General features: G+C 39.2%; 1 protein-coding gene across 1 annotated transcript; it reads right to left on the bottom strand.

Moving 5' to 3' along the window:
- Nucleotides 1–8510: 8510 nt before the first annotated feature.
- Nucleotides 8511–9503, bottom strand: LOC121153954 (olfactory receptor 6X1). The gene has a single exon (XM_040976714.1). The coding sequence runs from the start codon at nt 9459–9461 to the stop codon at nt 8511–8513; it is 951 nt and encodes a 316-aa protein (XP_040832648.1). The 5' UTR covers nt 9462–9503.
- Nucleotides 9504–21818: the final 12315 nt, after the last annotated feature.

Below are 21818 nucleotides of genomic sequence, written 5' to 3'. Positions count from 1 at the left end.
TATGTGACACAGTTTTTTTTAGGCACTGGGATTCCTTCTACTTTTCCCCCAACCATCCCCCCATGGTGGATTCCTCCACCTTGCTGCATTGCCACAGTTCAAGTTCAGTTGAGATTCTTTCATTGTAAGCATATACCAAGCATCGAGTCCAGCATCTTATTGTCCAGATAAGTTCAATGGCTTCTTGTGGAGACCATCTCTGGTCTGAAGGTAGAGCCAGCAGAGTATCATCCTGACCAATCAAAAGCCCCAACATAACATCAGCAACAATCCACAACGTTATGGAATTAGTGGACATAGTGTTGAGTAACCAATATGTTAGAAAAAAAATTACATTTTACAGGTACTATTTTTCATAATGACATCATTTCATCTTAAATTAAGGCAAACATGTGGTATCTAACCTTTTGGGATTCGCTCATTTCCCTTAGCATTATGCTTTCCAGTTGGGCCCATTTAGCCACAAAGAACTGAATTTTATTATTTTTTTTTAATAGCTGAGTAGTATTCCACGGAGTAGATGAACCATAGCTTTCTTATCCAATCTTCTGCTGATGGGCATTTTGGTTGCATCCATGTTTTTGCAATTACTGATTGTGGTGCTATGAACATAGGGGTGCATGTTGTTTTGTCGTGAAACAGGTGCTTTGGATATATTGCTAGGAGTGCTATTGCTGGGTCATATGGTATGCAGATTTTTAGTTGTTTGAGTGTTCTCCAGACTGATTTCCATAAAGGCTGTACCAACCTGCAGCTCCACCAGCAGTGGAGTAGGGTTCCCTTTTCCCCACATGCTCGCCAACAAGTGTCGTTGGTGTTCTTTTTTATGTGGGCCAATCTTACTGGTGTTAGGTGGTACCTCATCGATGTCTTAATTTGGATTTCCCTTATTGCCAGGGAACTGGAGCATTTTTTCATATGTTTGTTTGCCATTTGGGTTTGTTCCTTTGTGAAATGTTTGCCCATTTCCCGTGCCCATTTCTTGAGTGGCTGGTTTGTTTTGGTGTTTTGATTGTTTTGTAGTTCCTTGTATATTCTGGAGATTAGCCCTCTATCCCCTACATAGTGCGCAAAGATCTTCTCCCATTCTGTGGGTTGCTTTTTTACTTTGTTGATTGTTTCCCTTGCTGTACAGAAGCTTCTTAGTTTGATGAGGTCCCATTTGTTTATTCTGGTCTTGATTGCTATTGCTTTTGGTGTCCTTTTTAGGAAGTCAGGACCTACTCCTAGATCTTGCAGGGTATTTCCAACATTTTCTTCAAAAAATTTGAAGGTTTCTGGATGTAGGTTTAGGTCTTTTATCCATGTAGATTTTATCTTGGTGTATGGTGAGAGATGTGGGTCTTTTTGTTTCTGCAGGCTATCAACCAGTTGTCCCAACAACATTTATTGAAGAGACCTTCCCATTTGCCTGGATTGTCATTTGTCTTTTTGTCAAAGATTATTTGGCTGTATCTGTGTGAGTTCCCTTCTGGTGTTTCTGTTCTGCTGCATTGATCTTCCTCTCTATCTTTGTGCCAGTACCAGGCTGTTTTGTTAACCACTGCCCTGTAGTATGTCCAGAGGTCTGAAACTGTGATTCCCCGTGCTAACTTCCTGTTTTTCAGGATGGTTCTAGCTATTCGTGGTTCTTTGTGTTTCCAAATGAACCTTTGAATCTTTGTGTCCAGTTCCATGAGGAATGTTTTGGGCAATTTGATTGGGATTGCATTGAATATATATATTGCCTTTGGTAGTATAGACATTTTAATGATATTGATTTTATCTTTCCAGGAGCATGGGATGTTATTCCATCTTTTCAATTGTTCAATTTCTTTTTAAAGTAGTTTGTAGTTTTCTTCAAATAGGTATCCTACATTTTTGGTTAGATTTATGCCCAGATACTTCATACTTTTCAAAAGTACTACCATACTTTTGAGTGGTATCTTGCTGGTTAGATCTTTTTCCATCTTGGGGCTGTTCGCATAAACTATGGCTGTTGATTTTTGTTCACTAATTTTGTACCCTGCCACTCTATCAAACTCTTGTATAAGTTCTAGCAGTTTCTGTGTTGTGTTTCTGGTTTTTCTATGTAGAGGATCATGTCATCTGTGTACAGTGAAAGCTTGACTTCTTTGTTTCCCATTTGGATTCTTTTGACTTCTTTTTCTTGTCTTATGGCCTCAGCAAATACCTCTAGGACTATGTTGAATAGCAGTGGTGATAGCAGACATCCTTGTCTTGTTCCAGATCTCAGTGGAAAAGGTTCCAGTTTTTCTCCATTCAGTATGATTCTGGCGTTGGGTTTTTCATATATTGCTTTGATTATGTTGTGGATTTTTCCATCTATGCCTACCTTGGTTAGGGTTTTTAGCATGAAGTAGTGTTGGATTTTGTTGAAAGCTTTTTCTGCGTCTATTGATACTATCATGTGATTCTTGTTTCTCAGTTTTTGGATCACATTTATGGATTTCCGAATGTTGAACCATCCCTGCATTCCAGGAATGAATCCTACTTGATCTGGATGAATGATCTGTCTGATGTTTTTTTGAATTCTAATGGCTAGGATTTCTTTGAGAATCTTAGCATCAATATTCATCAGAGAGATAGGTCTGTAGTTTTCCTCCTCTGTTGGTTCTCTATCCGGTTTTGGGATTAAGGTAATGTTGGCTTCATAGAATAAGTTTGGAAGGATTGCTTCCTTTGTTATTGTTTTGAAGAGTTTGTAGAGGATTGGGGTTAGTTCTGTTCGGAATGTTTTGTAGAATTCTGTAGTGAAACTGTCTGGGCCTGGACTTTTCTTTGTTGGGAGATCTTTAATTTCTGATTTGATCTCTGCTTCAGTTATGGGTTTTTCAGCTCTCTTGTTACCTTTGGGCTAAGTTTAGGTAAGTGGTAGAAGTCTAAGAACTTTTCCATTTCTTGGTGGTCTTCTGATTTGTTGGAGTACAGTTCTTTGTAGTAATTTCTAATTATTTTCTTAATGGTTGCAGTGTCTTTTGTTATGTTTCCTTTTTCATGTTTGATGCTGTTAATTCTCGCTTTCTCTTGTTTTTTCTTTGTCATTCGGGCCAGTAGGGTGTCTATTTTGTTTACCTTCTCAAAAAACCAGCTTTATGATTCGTTGATTTTGTGTATAGTTTTTTGATTTCTATTTGGTTTATCTCCTCCCTTGTTTTGATGATTTCTTGTTTCCTATTGTGTATGGGGCTCTTCTGCTGCTGTTTTTCCAGTTGCTGGAGGTGTGTGGTTAGTTCCTGTATTTGGTGCCTTTCTTGGGCCTTGACATGAGCTCCAATTGTGATGAGTTTACCCCATAGCACTGCTTTGGCGGTGTCCCACAAGGTTTGGAATGTTGTGTCAGAGTTTTCATGGGTTTCCAGAAATTTTTTGATCTCGTCTTTAATTTCTTCTCTGACCCATTGTTCGTTTAATAGCATATTGTTCAACCTCCAAGAGTCTCTATATTTCCTGAGGCATTTTGAGTTGTTGATTTACAGTTTCATTCCATGGTGGTCTGAGAGGGTACATGGTATGATTCTAACATTTTTGAAGTTATTTAGATTTGCTTTGTGTCCTATCATACGGTTGATCCTGGAGAAGGTGCCATGCACCGCTGAAAAAAATGTGTAATCTGTGGCCTTAGGATAAAAAGTTCTATAAATGTCTAGTAAGTCCAGTTGTTCTATTGTTTGTGTGAGCTCTGTTGTTTCTTTGTTGAGTTTTTGTTTCGGTGATCTGTCTATTGGTGTTAATGGGCGTTGAGGTCGCCTACAATTATTGTTGTGTATCTATGTCTCTCCTTAAGTCTATAAGTGATTGCTTCACGTAGCTAGGCACGTTTGAATTTGGTGCATAGATGTTAATGATGGTGCTTACTTCCTGATGAATCATTCCTTTCACCAATATAAAATGGCCTTCCCTGTCCTTTTGATGTTAGTCACATTGAAGTCTATATCATCTGAAATTAAGACAGCTACCCCAGCCTTTTTTCCTCGTCCATTGGCATGAAATATCTTTTTCCATCCCTTCACTTTCAGTTTCTTAGCATCTTTTCTGGTTAGATGTGTTTCTTGTAGGTAACAGATAAATGTGTCCTGTTTGATGATCCATTCTGTTAATCTATGTCTTTTGATTGGTGAGTTTAGGCCATTTGTGTTAAGAGGTAACATTGAGAGGTTGTGATTTTGCCCTGCTATGTGAGTGTGTTTTTGTGGGTGTTGTTATCTGTGTAATTGCCCCTCCTTGTGTGGGCTTTAGTGGGGAGACCTTCCTGTTTGCCATGTTTGTTTATGGTTTGCCTCCTTTTTCTGGATTTAGTGCATTTCTAAGGAGATTTTGTAGAGTTGGTTTTGTGCTGGCATATTCTTCTTATTTCTCTTTGCTATGGAAGTATCTGATTTCGTTTTCAAATACAAATGAGATCTTTGCTGGACACATTATTCTTGGTTGACAGTTGTTTTGTTTCAGGATTTGGAAGACCTTTGTCCATTCTCTCCTTGCTTGTAGGGTCTCTTCAGAGAAATTTGCAGATTCTGATTGGTTTTCCCCTATATGTGATCTTTTCTCTGCTTTGTACTTGTCTCAGGATTCTTTCTTTGTCTTCGTTGGAGTAGAACTTGAGCACCATGTGTCTGGGTGAGGATCTCTTTGGATTGTGTTTGTTGGGAGTTCTCTGTCCATCCTGTATTTGGGCTGTATTCATGTTCCAAGTGTTTTGGAAGTTTTCCTGTATAATTTCGTCGAGCACCATTTGCATTCCTGACTCTCTTTCCACTCCTTCAGGAAGGCCAATAAACCTGATATTCAATTTTCTGAGGTGGTCTTTCAGTTCATGTATGGCCTTGTTGGCTTTGTTCAGACTTGTCCACAGCTGTTTAGTGAGCTGGGTGCTTTCATTTTGCATGTCTTCAGTTTCAGAGATCCTCTCTTCTGCTGTATTTATTCTGTTGGTTAGACTCTCAACTTTGTGTTCTAATTCAAGCATTTTGTTTTCGACTTGTTGTATTTCTGTGACTATGTGGTTCTTGAATTCCTTGAAGTCTTCCCAGTTCTTCTCATTGTCTCTGACACATTTTATCATTTTTAAAAATTCCTTGTCTGGTAACACTTCCATGTCTTTATCGTGCATCTCTGAAATAGACATTGGCTTTTGGTCTTTTTTTGGTGGGGAGCTGGCTCTCTCATCTCGATCATTATTTTTTCTGATACCTTTTCTCATTGTGTTATTGTTTCCTGTTGACTTGGGGGATTTATCCTCTGATTTGTTTATTTACAGTTTCTGGTCTCAGTGCAGTAGTCTGGAGTAGGTGTGAATCTGCTACTCTTATTTGGTTTGTATATGGAAGAGAATTTTCCTGAGTACTACTGGGTGTGTTTGGCGAGGGTAGGGGATAGGGTAGCTTTGTTAACCCCCGGAAGTATATAACCCTCTGTAGCTGGATTTCTCTGAAGCCTGTTGGCTACAGCGTCGTCCTGTGTACGTCCTCAGTGGTACGGCATTGTAGCAGCACTTTGTAGCTTCAAAACTCCGTGTCTCTGGTCTGGGCAGATTTGGGAGACCCCCCAGCGCCCCTAAGGCCTGTGAGGGAGTACGCCTCAGGCTGCCAGGATCTCTGTCTATAGGCGTCAGGACCACAGCCTATTAAAGCCTCTGGCCCCCCACTACTGTTTTTCTCTACCGCCTCTGTTGGGGATTCTTCTCCCTAGTGCTCACCACTGTCGTGATAGATTTAGGTGCACACCTCCCTGCCCCTATGCTCACTGGGGCCCTGGACGCATGCATGTAGCTGATGCTAGTGCAATTTCAAGATGCTCCACACAGCACCTGTGATTGTCTGTGCCCTGGCTGTCTACCCGTTGCACACGTTAGCGCCTCCAAGAGGTTCCTGTCATGGTCCGAGGCACCTCTGTTCTTATCAGACTCATCAGGCACTCCGATGGGGTAATTTCCCCTGACTTCTTCCCTTAGGCATCGTGGCTTCACTTTGTGCTTTCCTGTTTCTGTTTCTTACTTAGCCACCATTTTTCTTCTCAGAACAAGAAATAGCACCCTATGTTCTCATTTGGGGCACTTTGCAACCTCCACAAGCCCACACAGGACTTTTGATTACACTTGTCCTTAGGTTTTGTGACTCTCCAGACCTTCAACTGACCTGCTTTTTTTTTTTTCATGTTAACAACTTCTGTGCTTTATTAAAAACTTTCTTTTACCTTTAAGAAACGTGTTTTATCTCACTGAAGACAACACTGAGGGCAGTGGATGTCTGGAGTGGCTGTTGCCTAGCCAACGTGGGGGAAAGGTGATCACGAACAACAGGTATTTAAGCACCTGCCCATGATGCTGCTCTCTCCAGGAAAGAATGCCACATTCCATGGTTGTGGCCTCTTAGCAAGTTAGGCTGGAGTGGGCCTCCATCAGGACAGGTGCAGGTGTGCTGGCTGGCTGCGATGGCTCTGTGGGATCTGCAGCAGCAGTAGGAAGACAGGAAGTGCATTTGTTAATGGTGGTGTTCACCTGCATCTAAGAGGGTGATGGAGGAGAGACTGCTGCCCTCGCTGAGGGGAGGGGACGCCAGGCAGGAGGACATTGCCATCTGCATTTTATACTCTGAGCAGAAGGCTGCCACTGGAAGATTTGTTGGGAGGCTCACCCTGTCTCAAGGCAGGGGTGAAACCACCTGGGCCACATAGTTCAAAGTTTCTGCAGACTCAACTTCCTTCCTTCTTTTAGAGAAAATCAGGTACATCAGTTGAGATAATAACATTTTCACCTCCTTACACTTTGTTTCAAATTTATAATTTTAAATATATATTAAAAGAAATGTTAATGTATGTATTTTAAGCCCTTATTTAGATCCTAGTGCAGTGACTTAATTGGCTAATACTCCCCATTCAAGCATTGCTATCCCATATGGATGCCAGTTCATGTTCCGGCTGGCCCACTTCCCATCCAGTTCCCTGGTTGTAGCCTGCGAAAACAGTAGAGGATGGCCCAAAGCCTAGGAACCCTGCATCGATGTGGGGAACCTGGAAGAGGCTCCTGGCTTTAGATTAGCTCAGCATTGGCTGTTGTAGCCACTTGGGAAATTAACCAGCATATGGAAGATCATCTCTCTATTTCTCCTTCTCTCTGTGAATCTGCCTTCCCAATAAAAATAAGTAGATCTTTTAAAAAATCATGATTTGATATATTTTTAATAAGAACTGTTCTTTTATAGGTGGGAGAAGAGCATATCTCACAGTCATTACTGCAAACTGTGACTCATGTCATTGTGTTATCATTGTCACCTATATATTGCCTGAGAACAAGACCTAACCACAAGATTTATCATTTACCTTAGGGCATTTTGTGTGCTAATTCAGCCTGCAGATTCTGAACTTCATGTAACCAAAGCCTTCATAGATACATTGACTCTGAGCATGTGTTGGCTACACTGGGTCTTTCTAGTTGAGTCTCAGAAACTGAGGAAATCCATGGGCTGCAAGCCGAAACTTTAAAAGATGTCCTCAGGTTTTGGCATGATCTTTGAATGAACACCTTTAGGTCTATATAAAAAATTTTATACATACACATATATGTATATATCAAGACATAAGATCACATATTGTTTTATTAAACAAAAAATGTTTCATTTCAAACATTCTGAAACATCATTAGAATGAATTAGAAGATATCACAGGATTTATGTTGTGGTGAAGCAAAATAGGTACTAAGAAAATGTGGTGTGGGATGCTTTATGTGTTTCGCAAGGAGAAAAGGCAAAGATGTTGTTATGAACGAAGAAGGAAACATGGTTCCATACAAGTTTTTAATGATGTTGACACTTGTCCTTGAACTTAGTGGTTTCTAGTTTTAAATTACAACTGAGGAAGTCCAGAGTTCCACAGCAGGCATCTGTGGATATCTTAGGGTTTTGTTGGTTGAGAATTAGGTTACTTCATCTCTTCAATGAGAACTGTTTGTTTATGTGTTATAAGCTCTTAGGCGGACAAAACTATCACAGCACACGTCTTCTTTTTTTTTTAAAGTTATTTATTTATTGAATAGAAAGAGAGAGAGAGATGAGATGTAAAAGAAAGAAAGAGAGTTATCTTTCATCTGCTGTTTTTTACCCCTAGATGGCCACAAGAGCCAGGGACTGGCTAAGTTAAAGCCAGGAGCTAGGAACTCTGAGTGTTCCACTTGGCTGCAAGAGCCCAAGTCCTCGAGCCACCCTCCACTGCTTCCCAGGTGTTTTGTTTGGGAGCTGAATGGGAAGGATACCAACACTTGGACCAGCACTCCAGTATGTGATGTGGACATCTTGAGCAGTGACTTAAAGCAGTGCCCCACAATGCTTGCTTTCCTCATCTTCAATTTGTTATACTAAACTAGAATTTCTAGGATTAAACTAGAATTACTAGGATTTGGGGGGGGGTGCCTGTTTTATCACATTGCTCCACATTTTTTTAATGTCTTGCTTTTATTTCTATGTTAAGCTCATTTGGATATAGTGCATGTTACTTTGCATAATGAATCTTCAGAGCCGTCATAGCCTTTTAGTATATGCACTGCCGAAGTGAGCACCCATCATAGCCTTTTTTAGGGCTTCCTTCACCTCCTTGTTTCTAATGGTATAAATAAAGGGATTCAGAAGGGGTGTGAGGACTGTGTTTAACACAGACACCACTTTATTAACCTTGAAGGAGGAGTGTGCTGTGGGCCTCAGGTACATGAACAAAACAGCTCCGTAGAGCAGAGAGACAACGGTCAGGTGTGAGCCGCAGGTAGAGAAAGCCTTTTGGCGACCAGTGGCTGAAGGAATCCGAAGGATGGTGGACAGGATGTAGATGTAAGAGATCATTGTGAACAGGAGTGATCCTGGGATGACCAGGATGGTTGCCAGGAGACCTAAAAGTTCCAGAATGCTGGTGTCTGCACAGGCTGCTTTCAAGATGGGACCAATGTCACAGTAAAAGTGGTTGATAACATTGTTGCCACAGAATGGCAACTGGCTGAGTAGCACTGTTTGACCAAAGACAATGGTGAAGCCAGCCACCCAGGAGCTGAGGGCCAACTGCAGACAGAGCTTGCTGGTCATGATGCTGGGATAGCGAAGGGGCTTGCAAATGGCCAGATAGCGGTCAAAAGACATGGTAGCAAGAATCAAAAACTCAGTGGTACCAAGGAAGAAATGGAAAAAGGCCTGTAGCAGGCAGCAGGGAAAGCAAATGATTGTTCTTGCTACCACAAAGGTTTCCAGCAGTTTGGGGAGGACGGTAGTGGTGTACCAGATTTCAAGAAAGGCCAAGTTGCAAAGGAAGAAGTACATCGGAATTTGTAGCCTAGGTTCGGCCCAGACAGTAGCAATGATGAGGGCATTGCCTGCAAGTGTTAAAATGTAGATGAGAAAGATCACTGTGAAGAGTGGGGTTTGTAGTCCTTGGATCCCTGGAAAACCTAGCAGGATGAACTCTGTGATTGAGGTGCCATTTCTCATGTTCTGTGGTTCCCTGGAAAGGCAGGCAAAAAAAGAGTTCTTCAGGACCTTATGGTACAGTTGAATGCTCTAAAGGAGAATTCTGTTTCAGGCTCATCTTTTAAAGGAGACTACAACCATATCCAAAATTAGATGAATACAAATGTTTAGCAGGTAACTTAAAATTTCCAAGACAGAGTGAATCAGAGCACAATATATAGATGTATCTAATACATGTACATTGATGAAGATGTATAGACACTAAAATAAAGAGTGAAATGACCAGAAAGTACTATGAATAAGAAACTAGAAATCATCTATAGTATTTGTCTATCAACATACTCCTGACAAAGCATCTTTTTATGCCAACTTTGTAAACTTTTTGTTCTACTAAAATTCACTACAAAATAATACAGTGATTTCTTTTTGGAGCTCTTTGTTAATACTGTTTGCTTATGAAATGGGCAAGACAAATTACCATGACAAGAATCACACAGTCTTCAGAAGCAGTTCACTGGTATGATGTTCATTCATCCCCTCATGTGAGTGAACACATTTCTTTGTGAGCTCAAGAAAGAAAAACTGCTTCCATTTCTCCCCACCTCCTTTCTAGACTAGCAAGGGGTGATTCTTGTCTATAGCGTCACAAGCTTCAGTGCTTTTCCATGAAATGGTAAGAGACAGAGATACATTTGAGTGTGCATTCATGACCATCACTGCTAACCATGAACCTGGTGCTCCATGTAGGATACATAGATATGAAATTATTTTCACTCTTCCTGCAGAGAGGCATTTGGCAGTCTCCAGCCCCTGCACAAAACTTACAAAGGTGAAACATTTCACAATTTGGAGAATTAGATCTGTGAATGTCACACTCATTTCTTGAGAACTTTCCATGTTATAATATCTACTAGATGACTAAGAGGCTTTGAGATGGAGGGGGAGGCCACATACAGTATTTCTGAAATGATCCCAGTGAGTAACCTGGGCAGTTGTGCACAGGTGGTTTGGGGAACAAACAGGAGAGATTCCTTATCCAGCCTGGGCATGGGTTAGAGGAGGATTGCCAGGAGAAGCCTTAGCTGAGTTTTAGAATTTAGTAGAAAAAGAGAGGGAGGTAAGGATGAGAAATGCCTTCCAGATAAGGGAAAATATCTGTAAACTGGAACTGAGATAAGAAATCCTATTGGAGAGCGAGCTGAGAGTCAGGCTTGTCTTGGTGCTTCTGATACATTAATAGGTGACACAATTTATATGATGGCTCCATGAGATTTTTAAGGGGAGCATCTTCAATGAGAGGGTCTATTAACTTAGTTTGAAAGAAGAATGTTGTCTGTCTTTATTCCTAGCACATGTACACATGGATCTAAGATTTGTGGAGGAAGTGGTAGCAGGTGAGATGCAGGTGAGAACATGGTCACCGACAGTACTGCTGGGCTAGCTGAGTGTCAGAGGAGAGAGACATTGTCTGTTTTCATAAGGAATGTGACTTGGTTTTGGGATTGGGGGGTCCAGGGGACACAGCTGCAACAGCAAGGTTGACAGAAGTGGCTGTGAATGGTGAGAGGACCAGTCCTCAGAGGATGGTGGCAGTGCCCAGCAGGGAGAATGTAGAGTGTATGGGAGGGACAGGAACCAGGAGGTAGTTGTCCTGGCAGTTGCCTTAGTGCCTGAAGGAGTTGTTGGAGGCCTGGAGGTAGATAAAGGCAATCAGAGCTATACAGGAAGCAATGTTAGGCACATAAGGCCACACAGTTCAAACACTGGGTTAAATGCTGCAGTTTACATGCTTATCAGAATTTAACACTGCATTGAAATTTTTTCTTTTCCTTGAAAAAGTTGTGTAGGGTGAAATGGTCTTCCTCACCATTGTCTCACACCCATCAGTAGGCCAGTGATTTTGACCTTTTTACTCAGTCTCCAGGCTTTTCCCTTCTTTCCAGCTCATGTCAGCTACTGCAGCTCATGCTGTCATCCTTTGTCAAGCTTGGAAGTGCTACCTCCTCACTGGACTGCCTGTCACCAAGGTTGTCCCTTTTCCTACTCTCAGCTGAAGCTAACAAGGAGGAACCTTCTGGAACTATTCTGATCACATCGCTCAATGTCTTGAGGATGGTATCTATAACTTCTTAGTATGCCATTCAAGGACACTGATGATCTGGCCTTAGCTACTCTTGCATCCACTCGACTGCTAAAACAGAATGTTACATTCATCAGTGACAGTCACAACCAAATTTTATTACAAGGAAAGGCTAGGCAACCGATTGGCTGACCAGCCTGCCAGGCTGACACCCTTTAGCAGAGTGCAGTCCCTGGTGGTTTATTTACAAAGTTTTCAAAGGGGCAGTTTACACAGCTTCAGTATATGTGCTGCTGAAGCGAGCACAATTTACACAGCTTCAAACAGGGCAATTTACAATAGCTTGTAAGATGAAGGAGGAAGAGCTACACATTCCTTGCCTATCTCGGCTGGGCAGCTCCTGCCTAGCTCTTCTCTGGTCCAGTAACTAAGGTAGCCAGACTTCAGCCTTGAAGCCACCTGTGAGATAACCACACTCCGGCCTTGGAGTTATCTGTGGGTTAACCAGGCTTGGGCCTTGATTGATGGTGATGGAGGCCCACTGATGCAAAAGCTCACGTAGGCCATCTGGCCTGCAAGCTCACACAGTTTCTTAGCCAAGCAAGCAAAGCAAAAGTTACAAAAGTGAAAAGTATTGCAGTTAGCAATGAACTATATTTACTCCATTTTGATTTCAGCTCTATGTTACTTTTCCAATTTGATTTTATGCCATTTCCCTTCTTCCTTTTCTGTTCTATGCTCTGCACTTCATGAATTACTTAAGTGTAGAAAATGACAGCCCTGCTTATGTAAACAGAGGCTTACTGGAATTCAGTCAGTCTTTGTCTATGGCTGCTCTTGTACTAGAATGGTGGAGTTGAGTGGTTGTGACAATCATGTGACCCCAAAACACTCACTTTGGCTTTTTCCAGAATTCATTTGCTGACCTCTGCTCTAGTTCTCAGTATGCAGTCTTTCTTGCTTCCTAGTTCTTGCACATGCCCCTTTGCTGAGAATACCACTCCCCTTTGTATTGTTTGGCTAAGTCCTGTCTGATTTCTAGATCTCAGCTTAGGAGCCACTTACATGGAAAGCCTTTCTTGACTTTCCACCCTGGTCCAATGGAAATACTATTTCTTCATACTTCCATAAAACCTTGTGTGTATCTTTACTCATAACTGAACACTTGGGGAATTATACTTGCAACTTGAATGCAACAATGATCTCTGCATGAAATATTGTTCAAAGAAAGTTCACAAAAGGTATCCTCTGAGTTATTATAGAAATGGATAACATGATAACACTATCCTCTAAACTGTGCTGCTTGAGAGAAGACTGAGATTAAATGTGCTTCCTTGTCCTGTATTTAAAATTCTGGAGTCATCTTATCACATGGACTATGTTGAGTAATGTGCCCATAAATCTGCTATTGCTTCTGGCTTTTCCCCTTGTGAGTTTTACTGCATGCAATCCTTTTTGTTTCATCTTTCCCTCATCAGGGAGAAGCTGGTTCTTCCTGTTTGGGTTCTTCTCTCCGTTTCTCCAAACTGAGTACAGATAGCTTCCTGAATTCAGCGAGAGCTCAGTCTGAGTTAAGACAGGTCTTCAAAAAGTTCATGGGAAGTTTCTATCATGCAAAAATAATTACATGGATTTCAACATTCATTTTTACCAAAACAAACACATTTTTAAATTGCATTTTCCATGAACTTTTGAAAGTTCCCTCATTTGCAACAAAGAGTTCTTGAGTTTTGTTAAAAATTTCCTTGTATTAGGAGAGGAGAAAAAAAAAAGAGTAGTAGTAATGTATTTACGTTTTCTGGATTTAGACTAAGGGCAAAATTTCCCAAGTCTTGTTGCTTTTGTTTTTTTGCAAGTTTTTAAAAATTATTAGTGGGGAGGGACCAGCTCCAATTTTGAAGATTTGACCATGGAGAAATTCGAAGCTACTGAATGGTGCAAACTTTAATGCAGAAACATGAAGTACATAATTATGCACTTCACAACATGAAATAAATTAAGTTTTCTATTCTTTCCCATCTGAGGATTGATAGTGCCAGGAAAGTTACAGGAAACAAAAACCAAATTCAGTCAGGAAACTCCAAGTCCAGATCATTGTTGCAGTTCCTCTATCTGAGATGAAATCTTGCTTATAGAATTTATTTAAAGACACAAAGCTTCCTTGTATCTACTCATTCTAAAGAGAAGCACAACTTCATCTAAAGCAGTTCTCTTCTTTTTTGTGGCAGAGCCATACTCACAGCGTTAACGGGTCCCCGGAAAAGACTTGTGTTTCCAAAGTGTGTCCTTATTCCTGAGTGGACTGAAAAAAAAAAAGAGGAAGAAGAAGAAGAAGAAGAAGAAAGGCTGATTACAAAGCCAATTTAATTGAAATTGACAATTTTTCTAAAATTCAAGGTAAGGGCCTTTAGGCATTGCTGAATTCCATTTATAAAATTGTCAAGAAACAGCTAAGCTTCTTCAGCATTTAGAAATGTATTGAGAGTGATTTATACATGGGCTCATGGTAGGTCAAGATTTCTTCTCTGAAAATAATGATGTGCTGCTGGGCGCTTTCTTATCTTCCCCTGGGATGTCAGTCTCAGTGGATGTGTTCCTGTGAGTCCCAAGGGACCAAGAAGAGCTTACTAAAAGTTTGTTCACAAACTAAGCTGAAGAATTCACAGTTTCCTTGAGATAATTAAACTAGGTCCAAGCTAAAACGCTTTTATGGATTTAGGATTTCTGAGTTTTTTCAAGGATGGAAATCAGTCATGGATATCTTAATAATTAAATGGGACTCTCTAATGAAATGAATTGAATCAATGGTAGGAAACTGAAAAAAATAAAACAAAAATGGCCAAGGAGAGTAACAAGTAGACTTGTGTCTAATTTTGCTTGCAAACTCCTGTTGTGATAAATGCAAAAGAGAGAGGCTTAAAGGATTGAGGGTCATGTAGAAAGTTGGTAATTTTATGCACAGCTCTTTTTTTTTTCTGGTAAGATACTTATAAAACAAAAAGTAAAATTGAAATTAAAGTTTAATTAAAATATCACACAGAAAAAATGAGTTCATTTTCAATTTAAAGTTTGCTGAATTTTGGCAGATGCATACACATATATTGTCACCACCTCAAATAAAATATAGGATATTTTTAATACTCCAAAAAGTTCTTTTGTGGGGCCCAGTGTGATGGCATAGCAGCTAAAGTCCTCGCCTTGAACATGCCAGGATCCCATATGGGCACTGGTTCTACTCCTGGCAGCTATCCTTCACTTCCCATCCAGCTCCCTGCTTGTGGCCTGGAAAAGCAGTCGAGGACGACCCAAAGCCTTGGTACCCTGCACCTGTGTGGGAGACCTGGAGGAAGTTCCTGGCTCCTGGCTTTGGATTGGTGCATCTCCGACCACTGGGGTCACTTGGGGAGTGATTCATTGGACAGAAGATCTTCCTCTCTGTATATCTGACTTTCCAATAAAAAAAAAATCTAAAAAAAATGTTCTTTTGTGGCAATTTGAGTTTGATCTCAACATGCTGTCCTGCATGCATGGAACTGATTTCTCTATCTGTGGATTTGTCTTTCATGTTGTGTGATTTTAGGTGAATGGAGTCTCACAGGATAAATATTTATGCTTTTCCGTGCCTGAGTCTCTTCACTAAGCAAAGCATTTTAAGATTCATCTATGTTGTGAATATAAATAATTCAGTTCTTCTAATTGCTTTATTTCTGATGTATACTGAATCTGTCCCACCTTGTTCATTAATTTAATAGCTGATGAGTGTTTGGACAGTTTCAGTTTTGATATTATAAAGCTGTAGTGAACATTCAGGTAAAATATCTTTGTGGGAATCTATATATAGATGGGTATTTGATAATGACTGAGAGTGGAAATTGTGAGTCATCAATTGAGTTATATTTAACTTTCTAAACAGCAGACAGACTGCTCTCATATGAGGCTGCTCCATTTTTTAGCTTCATCAAAGACTGTATGAGAGTTCCAGCTGCTACACATTTTCACTACCAAATCTTGTTTCTTCTGGGTCTCCCATGTGGGTGCACGGGCCCAACAGTTTAGCCATCCTATGCTGATTTCCCACAGGCAGGGAGTTGGGTCCAAACTGGAGTAGCCAGGACATGAAGTGGCACCCACATGAATGCCAGCGCTGTGGACAGAGGATTAGCTTGTTATGCCACTGCACCGGCCCCTAATTTTTGCTTCTATACATTTTCACATGAGTTTTAAAGATAACTTGTCTACTTCACAAAGGAATATATGGGATTTTGATTTAAGTTTTTATTGTATCAACTTTGGGAACATTGTTATATTATTTTCTTTAATTTTTCCAGTGCTTTATACTTATTTGCTAAATGTATTTCATGTTGTTTGTTTCACTATACATAACATTTAGATTTTGCAATTTTTGTCATTAGTAAATTTTGTCAGTATGTGTTGCTAGAAAATATGGTATATATCTGCTATGAAAAACTATTCATCCATAACAAAATGAAATCCTGTCTTTTGCAACAAAATGGAAAGAACTGGAAGCCAGTATGCTTAATGAAATAAGCCAGGCTCAAGACCACACATATTGCATATTTTCTCTGGCATGTGACGGTTAAGATAGAATACAAATATATAAATGAAACAGTTACTTTGGGATATGATTTTTATGTTTAGCCCTTTTCTATACTTTATACTTGCTTCAAGTAATGATTTGTGGCAAATGAAGCCTGTGTAAACATAGGGTAGATTAAAATTAAGTCTCAGCAAAATCTGATGAAGAGAGGGGAAGGAGAGGTGGGGGCTGGGGACAGGAGCAAGGGAATGAGGGAAGTGTCTTCATGGAATGATACTTATAGAATGAATAAAATCTGCTCTCTTTATAGCACTAAAATATATTGCAAAAATAAAAAAATCTGCAAGTAACAGAAACACATAATTTTTGTAGTAAGTCTTTATCCTGCTACCTTGTTTATTCATTTATAAGATTTTGTACATGTGTAATCACTTCAATGAAGTGATTTCTCCCTTTCCACTGAAGGCTTGGATACTACTACTATATTTAACAGAAGTAAGAACTGCAGGCATTCTTGCCTTGTTCTCAACGGAAGAGTTTAAGCCTTTGCCCGTTGAACAGTAACTACACAGCTGCTGTAAGAACTCTTTCCTGGTTCAGGAACTCTTATTTTTCATTATTTTTTTCAAATTTTTTCATCATAAGTATGTACTAGATTTTGTCAAATGATTTCTCTATATCTACTAAAGTGAGCATACATGTTCTCCTTTATTTTGTTAATTATTATGTCAAGTAATTTTAAAATGTGAAGCAATATTTGGTTATCTGGTATAGTATAAATCAAATGGGCACAAAGGATTACTTATTTTATACAACGCTGGGGTAATGCAGTTGTGTCTGAGTTCAGGAGGTTTCTGGTGAGCTTCTTGAACTGTGGTTTGGGTACCAGCATGATACTGTTCTGACAGAACAAGGTGGGTTGTAGGCATCGTGGTGTTACTTGTGCTGATGTCAGGAGCCGTGTACTGTAGCCACACTGAAGCCATTTTGAATATAGAACTATGGGCCAGTGGAAAACCCCGGCTGGCTAGATGCTTGGGAAAGAAGTTATGAAGCTAATCACACGCTTAGCTTCAATTGTTTGTAGCAACTGTTTTAGAATGTGATTTATGCTGTACCTGCCGACATCTTGTTACTGATTACCTATGCTATTGTTGGTATGCTGGTTACTATGGTTGATATGGTGGCTGCTCAAGAACAATCGGTCTGGAGACCATGGCTTGCGTCCTAGTTTCTCCTTTCCTCCCTGAGCCTTAGTTACTGAAGAATATAAAAACCCTCAGTTGAAATCAATAAATTGACAGCTTGATCAGACATCCTGTCTTGCTGTCCATTCTTCGTGTCTCTTGTCCCCCAATCTCTCCTAGGTGGTTGCGACCCCCGTTGACTGTCCTGCTGGACGGGACAATTTGGCGCCCAACGTGGCTGGTGTGCAGACCACCGACAGGGAGATCGCCACGCAAAAGGAGAGGCCTCTCGAAGTGGTGTTGAGTAGAACACCGGGTGAGCAGTTTCACGGTTGACCCGCCGGAAGTCGTGCTCGTGGAAATTTCGTGGCGCAAATCTTACGGGGTGAAGGTAAGATGGGACAAGCATTATCACAGCAAGAATTATTCTTGCAAGGTTTTATCAGTCTTATAGACTTATTCAAGACACGAGGAATTTGGGTGATTAAAAAAGACCTCAAAACCTTTTTCGATTTTGTTGGTCAGATTTTTCCCTGGCATCCCCAGGAAGGTTCTATATAAGTCAATTAAGGTTTATATAAAAAAAACAAAAAACAAAAAAAAAATGTGTTCTGTAACTTGGTTTAACAAAAGTAATCTGATATAGAGTGGTCCAAATCCACTGTTAAATTAATCTAAACCATGAGATGAATTATGTGTGCTTCTTTTACAAAATATCTCCAGGTTAAAGTATTTCTAAGAAGAGGTTGGAAGTTGCAAGAGATTTAATAGTTATGTGTCTCTGTTCTGACATGTTTGGTGTTTGTGTTTATGTTTGTTTTGTCAATATTGTTGGTGTTCTATTATTTTTGTCCGGACAAAAACTAAATTTTGTTTTAATACTCTTCCTCCAGTTGTGTCTTTGTCTTGAATTGTTAAGTTTTTGTTCTTGTTCTGAATTGTATGCATGTGTGACTGACTGACAGTCGAGATGGGACGGACCATGACTAACCTACCTTTTCTCTCCTGGTAAATAATTTTAGAGAGGTCTAACAAATTTAACAGGACCTAGCCAGAACAGACTCCCCACCTCCACTGGGGAAATGTTCTTGTGTCATTTTCGTGCTGTTTGGTCTTCAACTTACAGTGTTGTCCTGGCATTGATTAAGTCTAACATACAGTATTTAACATGTTCATTTAAATGCTAAAGGTACTTTTGGTTTAACTCATTTAGACTTCTAAATTCTTCATAGTCAGTCTCATAAATTTGAGGGTTCTAGTAGGATCCCTGGAACTCTCAAAGATTGAGACAAAATTTGAATAATGTGCTTATCATTTAAAATAATTTGGATTATAATCTCACAATATTATAAAATTATGCTAAATTTGTTGCATCATATATGCTATTAAACTAGGTGATTATTTATGTTTATTGGTCAAAATATTTCCTATTCATAAAATTGATTCAGATTGTAAATTACTTGTGTTCTTATTTACAAGGAAGTATGTGAGATTTTGCCTTGCAGGAGAACAATGAATTCTTTAAAGATGTATATAGTAAAATTGCTCAAAATGTGTATATTTTCTGAATGTTTGCCTTTAAAACAATGGAACTGAAGTCTGATTCTTTGTAAAAAAACAACAGTGTTTTAAATCTCCTGTAAGTTATTTTCATCTTATTAATAACTAAACCTATTAACTAACTTCAGTAAATTCCAAGGTAGTCTCTCAAGACAACAGCCAAACTGAAGTTTTTTCAGCTCTTTTAACTTCAATAAAACAGAAACTAAAGAAAAGCTCCAGGCCCATCAGTCATAAAACAAGGAAGGGGTATGCCTGGAGTCTGCGCTTTGAAGAATTTGGGAGTTTGTCCCAGTTGTGGTAATTCTTATCTGCCTTCATTAAAAAAAAAAAAAAAAATCAGCTAAAAGAAGGTTGTTTGAAAAAAAAAAAAACTTCTCTTTCCTGGTTTTAAAGTGGATTTGTGCTCAAATATGTTTCCATGAATTAGAAAAATGGTTGAAAATTGTTTAAAGCATTGTATTTAAAAGTTAGTATGCTTTTATTTAGAAAATGTCTTAAGAAAAGTTGAGGAATAAATCTTATAAGCTTTACATATAATTGGCTATAATTTTAAAGATACTATTACAACATTGTTTAAGTTTTTAACATTAATACCTAATACGAGCTGACGTTAGAATTGATACCTGTGTTCAAAAAGTTTTTGAAGTGTGCATACACAGAAATGCTAGTAAATATCTAAAGATAAAAATATCTCCAATTTTGAAAGCTGTTAAAAAAAAAATTGAAGCATTGAACCTTAGGTAGTCTCTGTTTAATTGGTGAATTTGTCAATTCTCTATCCAGCTTCAGTAAGCTCTATTCTTATTCCAACTTTTGAATTTGTTAAAGTTCTGAAAAAGTTATGAGATAATTTTATACAGTAATTCCTGTATTTAAGGTTATATTTCCATTTAGGTGATTGACTAAGGAAATATACATTTTGCCTTTCAGTTAGGTAATCCCTTGCGTTCTGTATATTGTCTTTGTTAAATTCTCATGATTTAAAAAAACTGTGTTTTCAAGAGTATTTTCTGATATGTATTTACTTTAAAATGTTTGGATGATCATTTATAATTGACAAAAAAAATTTTTTTTTTGATCTGTTGCTATTTGAATCAGTCTGACTAAATGGGTGGTTATTATAATGAGAAATCTTTAATCAAATACTTTAAGGCCTCTTAGCATAATTAATAGACTTAACTCTTCTGGTTCTGGGATTTCTAATAAATAAGTAAATAAATAAAATAATAAAAATTTGAGGGGGCAGGGGGAATTGCAGAAAAGACACTGGGAAACCTTGCTAGTGGGGAGCCAGGACTAGAATCAATCCTGCTGGGAAGGATAGATCTAAAAAGTACAAGAGTGTGTAAAATCCAACAGGTCATATCAGCGCCAAACATAGAGACTTTGTATTCTAGGATTCCAGCAGACCTATTGTATCCATTAAAGCTAAAGTTTAATTGTAATACTAAGAGCAATAATAATAATAATAATAATAATTCTAAAAAATTGGTAACTTTAACACACTTAAGAGAATTCTCAAGTAGCTCTTAAAAGCTGTTGTTATATGTGTGTTACCTAATATGTATGTGCATGTTTATGAATGAGAATTACTAAGCTAAATCCTTTTTGAAAATAATGTATAGATGCATAATTAGGCTCTTAGAGAGTCATGTCCATTATTGTTTTCTCAGGATCTACAAGATCTGTTCAGCTCAATAGTTTAACATGATTTCAAATGCATTTACTGCTAGGGTACAGTTTGAAGACTGGCCATGGGAACCCAAATCCACATAAGTTAAATGGAAAATATATGGGTATATGTATGTAAGTGTTTAATGATAACTCAGATCTCAGAGAATGTTAAAATGCTCCAACATGGGAAGCAGCTCCTACAGCAGACTCATAGACTGACAATTTTGAGTAGCACTCAGTGGCCTCAGAATCAGCCCAAAAGGCATTATGGTCTGACAGGAGAGCCAGCAAAAGAACAAGCATATCAAGTGTGGAATGCCAGGACACTACTGCTAAGAGTGTCCCTCCCTGAAGGACCTCAGTGGTCCACACCCCAGTGCAAAGAAGCAGCCATCAAGGACGGTTGTGCTCTTCCCTCAATGGAGGAGAGAACTTCCACTTTGTGTGTGGTCTTGTCTAATGGGGTTGTTGTAGATTCAAGAGGCTTCCACAGCCTAAACACCATTTGTCTGGAACCTCAGGTTATCACTGACGTCACACATAAGAGTGCTAATTTGTTAAATCCACTAGTCACTGTGTACACTGTCTTCCAATGCAGGATCTGTATGTTCAGAGTCATAGTACACCTTGCTGTATTTTAGTATAAAGATTTATCATCTCAGTTTTGATTATGTTTGAATATTTAACTCTTTTGCTCTAAGAAGTCAGCTTGCATTTACCTGTCCTGTGATGGGCTTATATCCTGATGCTGTATGCTAATCCTTGCATTGTTACTGTGCCTTCTGATTGATCTAGGTTACCAGTTTTATGCAGCTCAGAAGTTTCATGTGTTCCATTAAGCTTATTGGGTATGTTCCAAAATTTGAGACTTAAAGAAGTTAATTTAGACAGATACAAATCTAGTCCATAGTCTTAAATTAATGTTCACTCTGACAAAAGTTGAAACCTAACAATTCTCTTACATCTAAGTTCTGATGTTCAAATATTCAAACTGCTAACTGAACTCACAATATGCTAGGCTAGGAAGAGTTATAACTATGTTATGTTTTGCTATTTAGACTTCAACACAGAGAAACTTTTCAAGTGCCAGGATGTACATCAAACACCTGATGACTTCTGCCTTCTATCAGGAACCACAAGATGGACCCCCAACAGCTGCTGTTACCCAACGGCGCCCCCTTCTCAGCAGGAAGTAGCTAAGAGCGGATGACAACGCCCCTTCTCCCTAAAAACAATTGGGGTTCATTTCTGTTTGAAAATGTAGGAGTCAGATGGGATGATAGGCAGTTAGGGTCTCTGGTTCCTGATAAAACTGT

This window comes from Ochotona curzoniae, unplaced genomic scaffold (assembly GCF_017591425.1).
Source record: "Ochotona curzoniae isolate NIBS_2020 unplaced genomic scaffold, NIBS_Ocur_1.0 contig_2723, whole genome shotgun sequence".
NCBI lineage: Eukaryota > Metazoa > Chordata > Mammalia > Lagomorpha > Ochotonidae > Ochotona > Ochotona curzoniae.
Note: the sequence above shows the minus strand (reverse complement) of the source record. Positions and strands in the feature narration are given on the sequence as shown.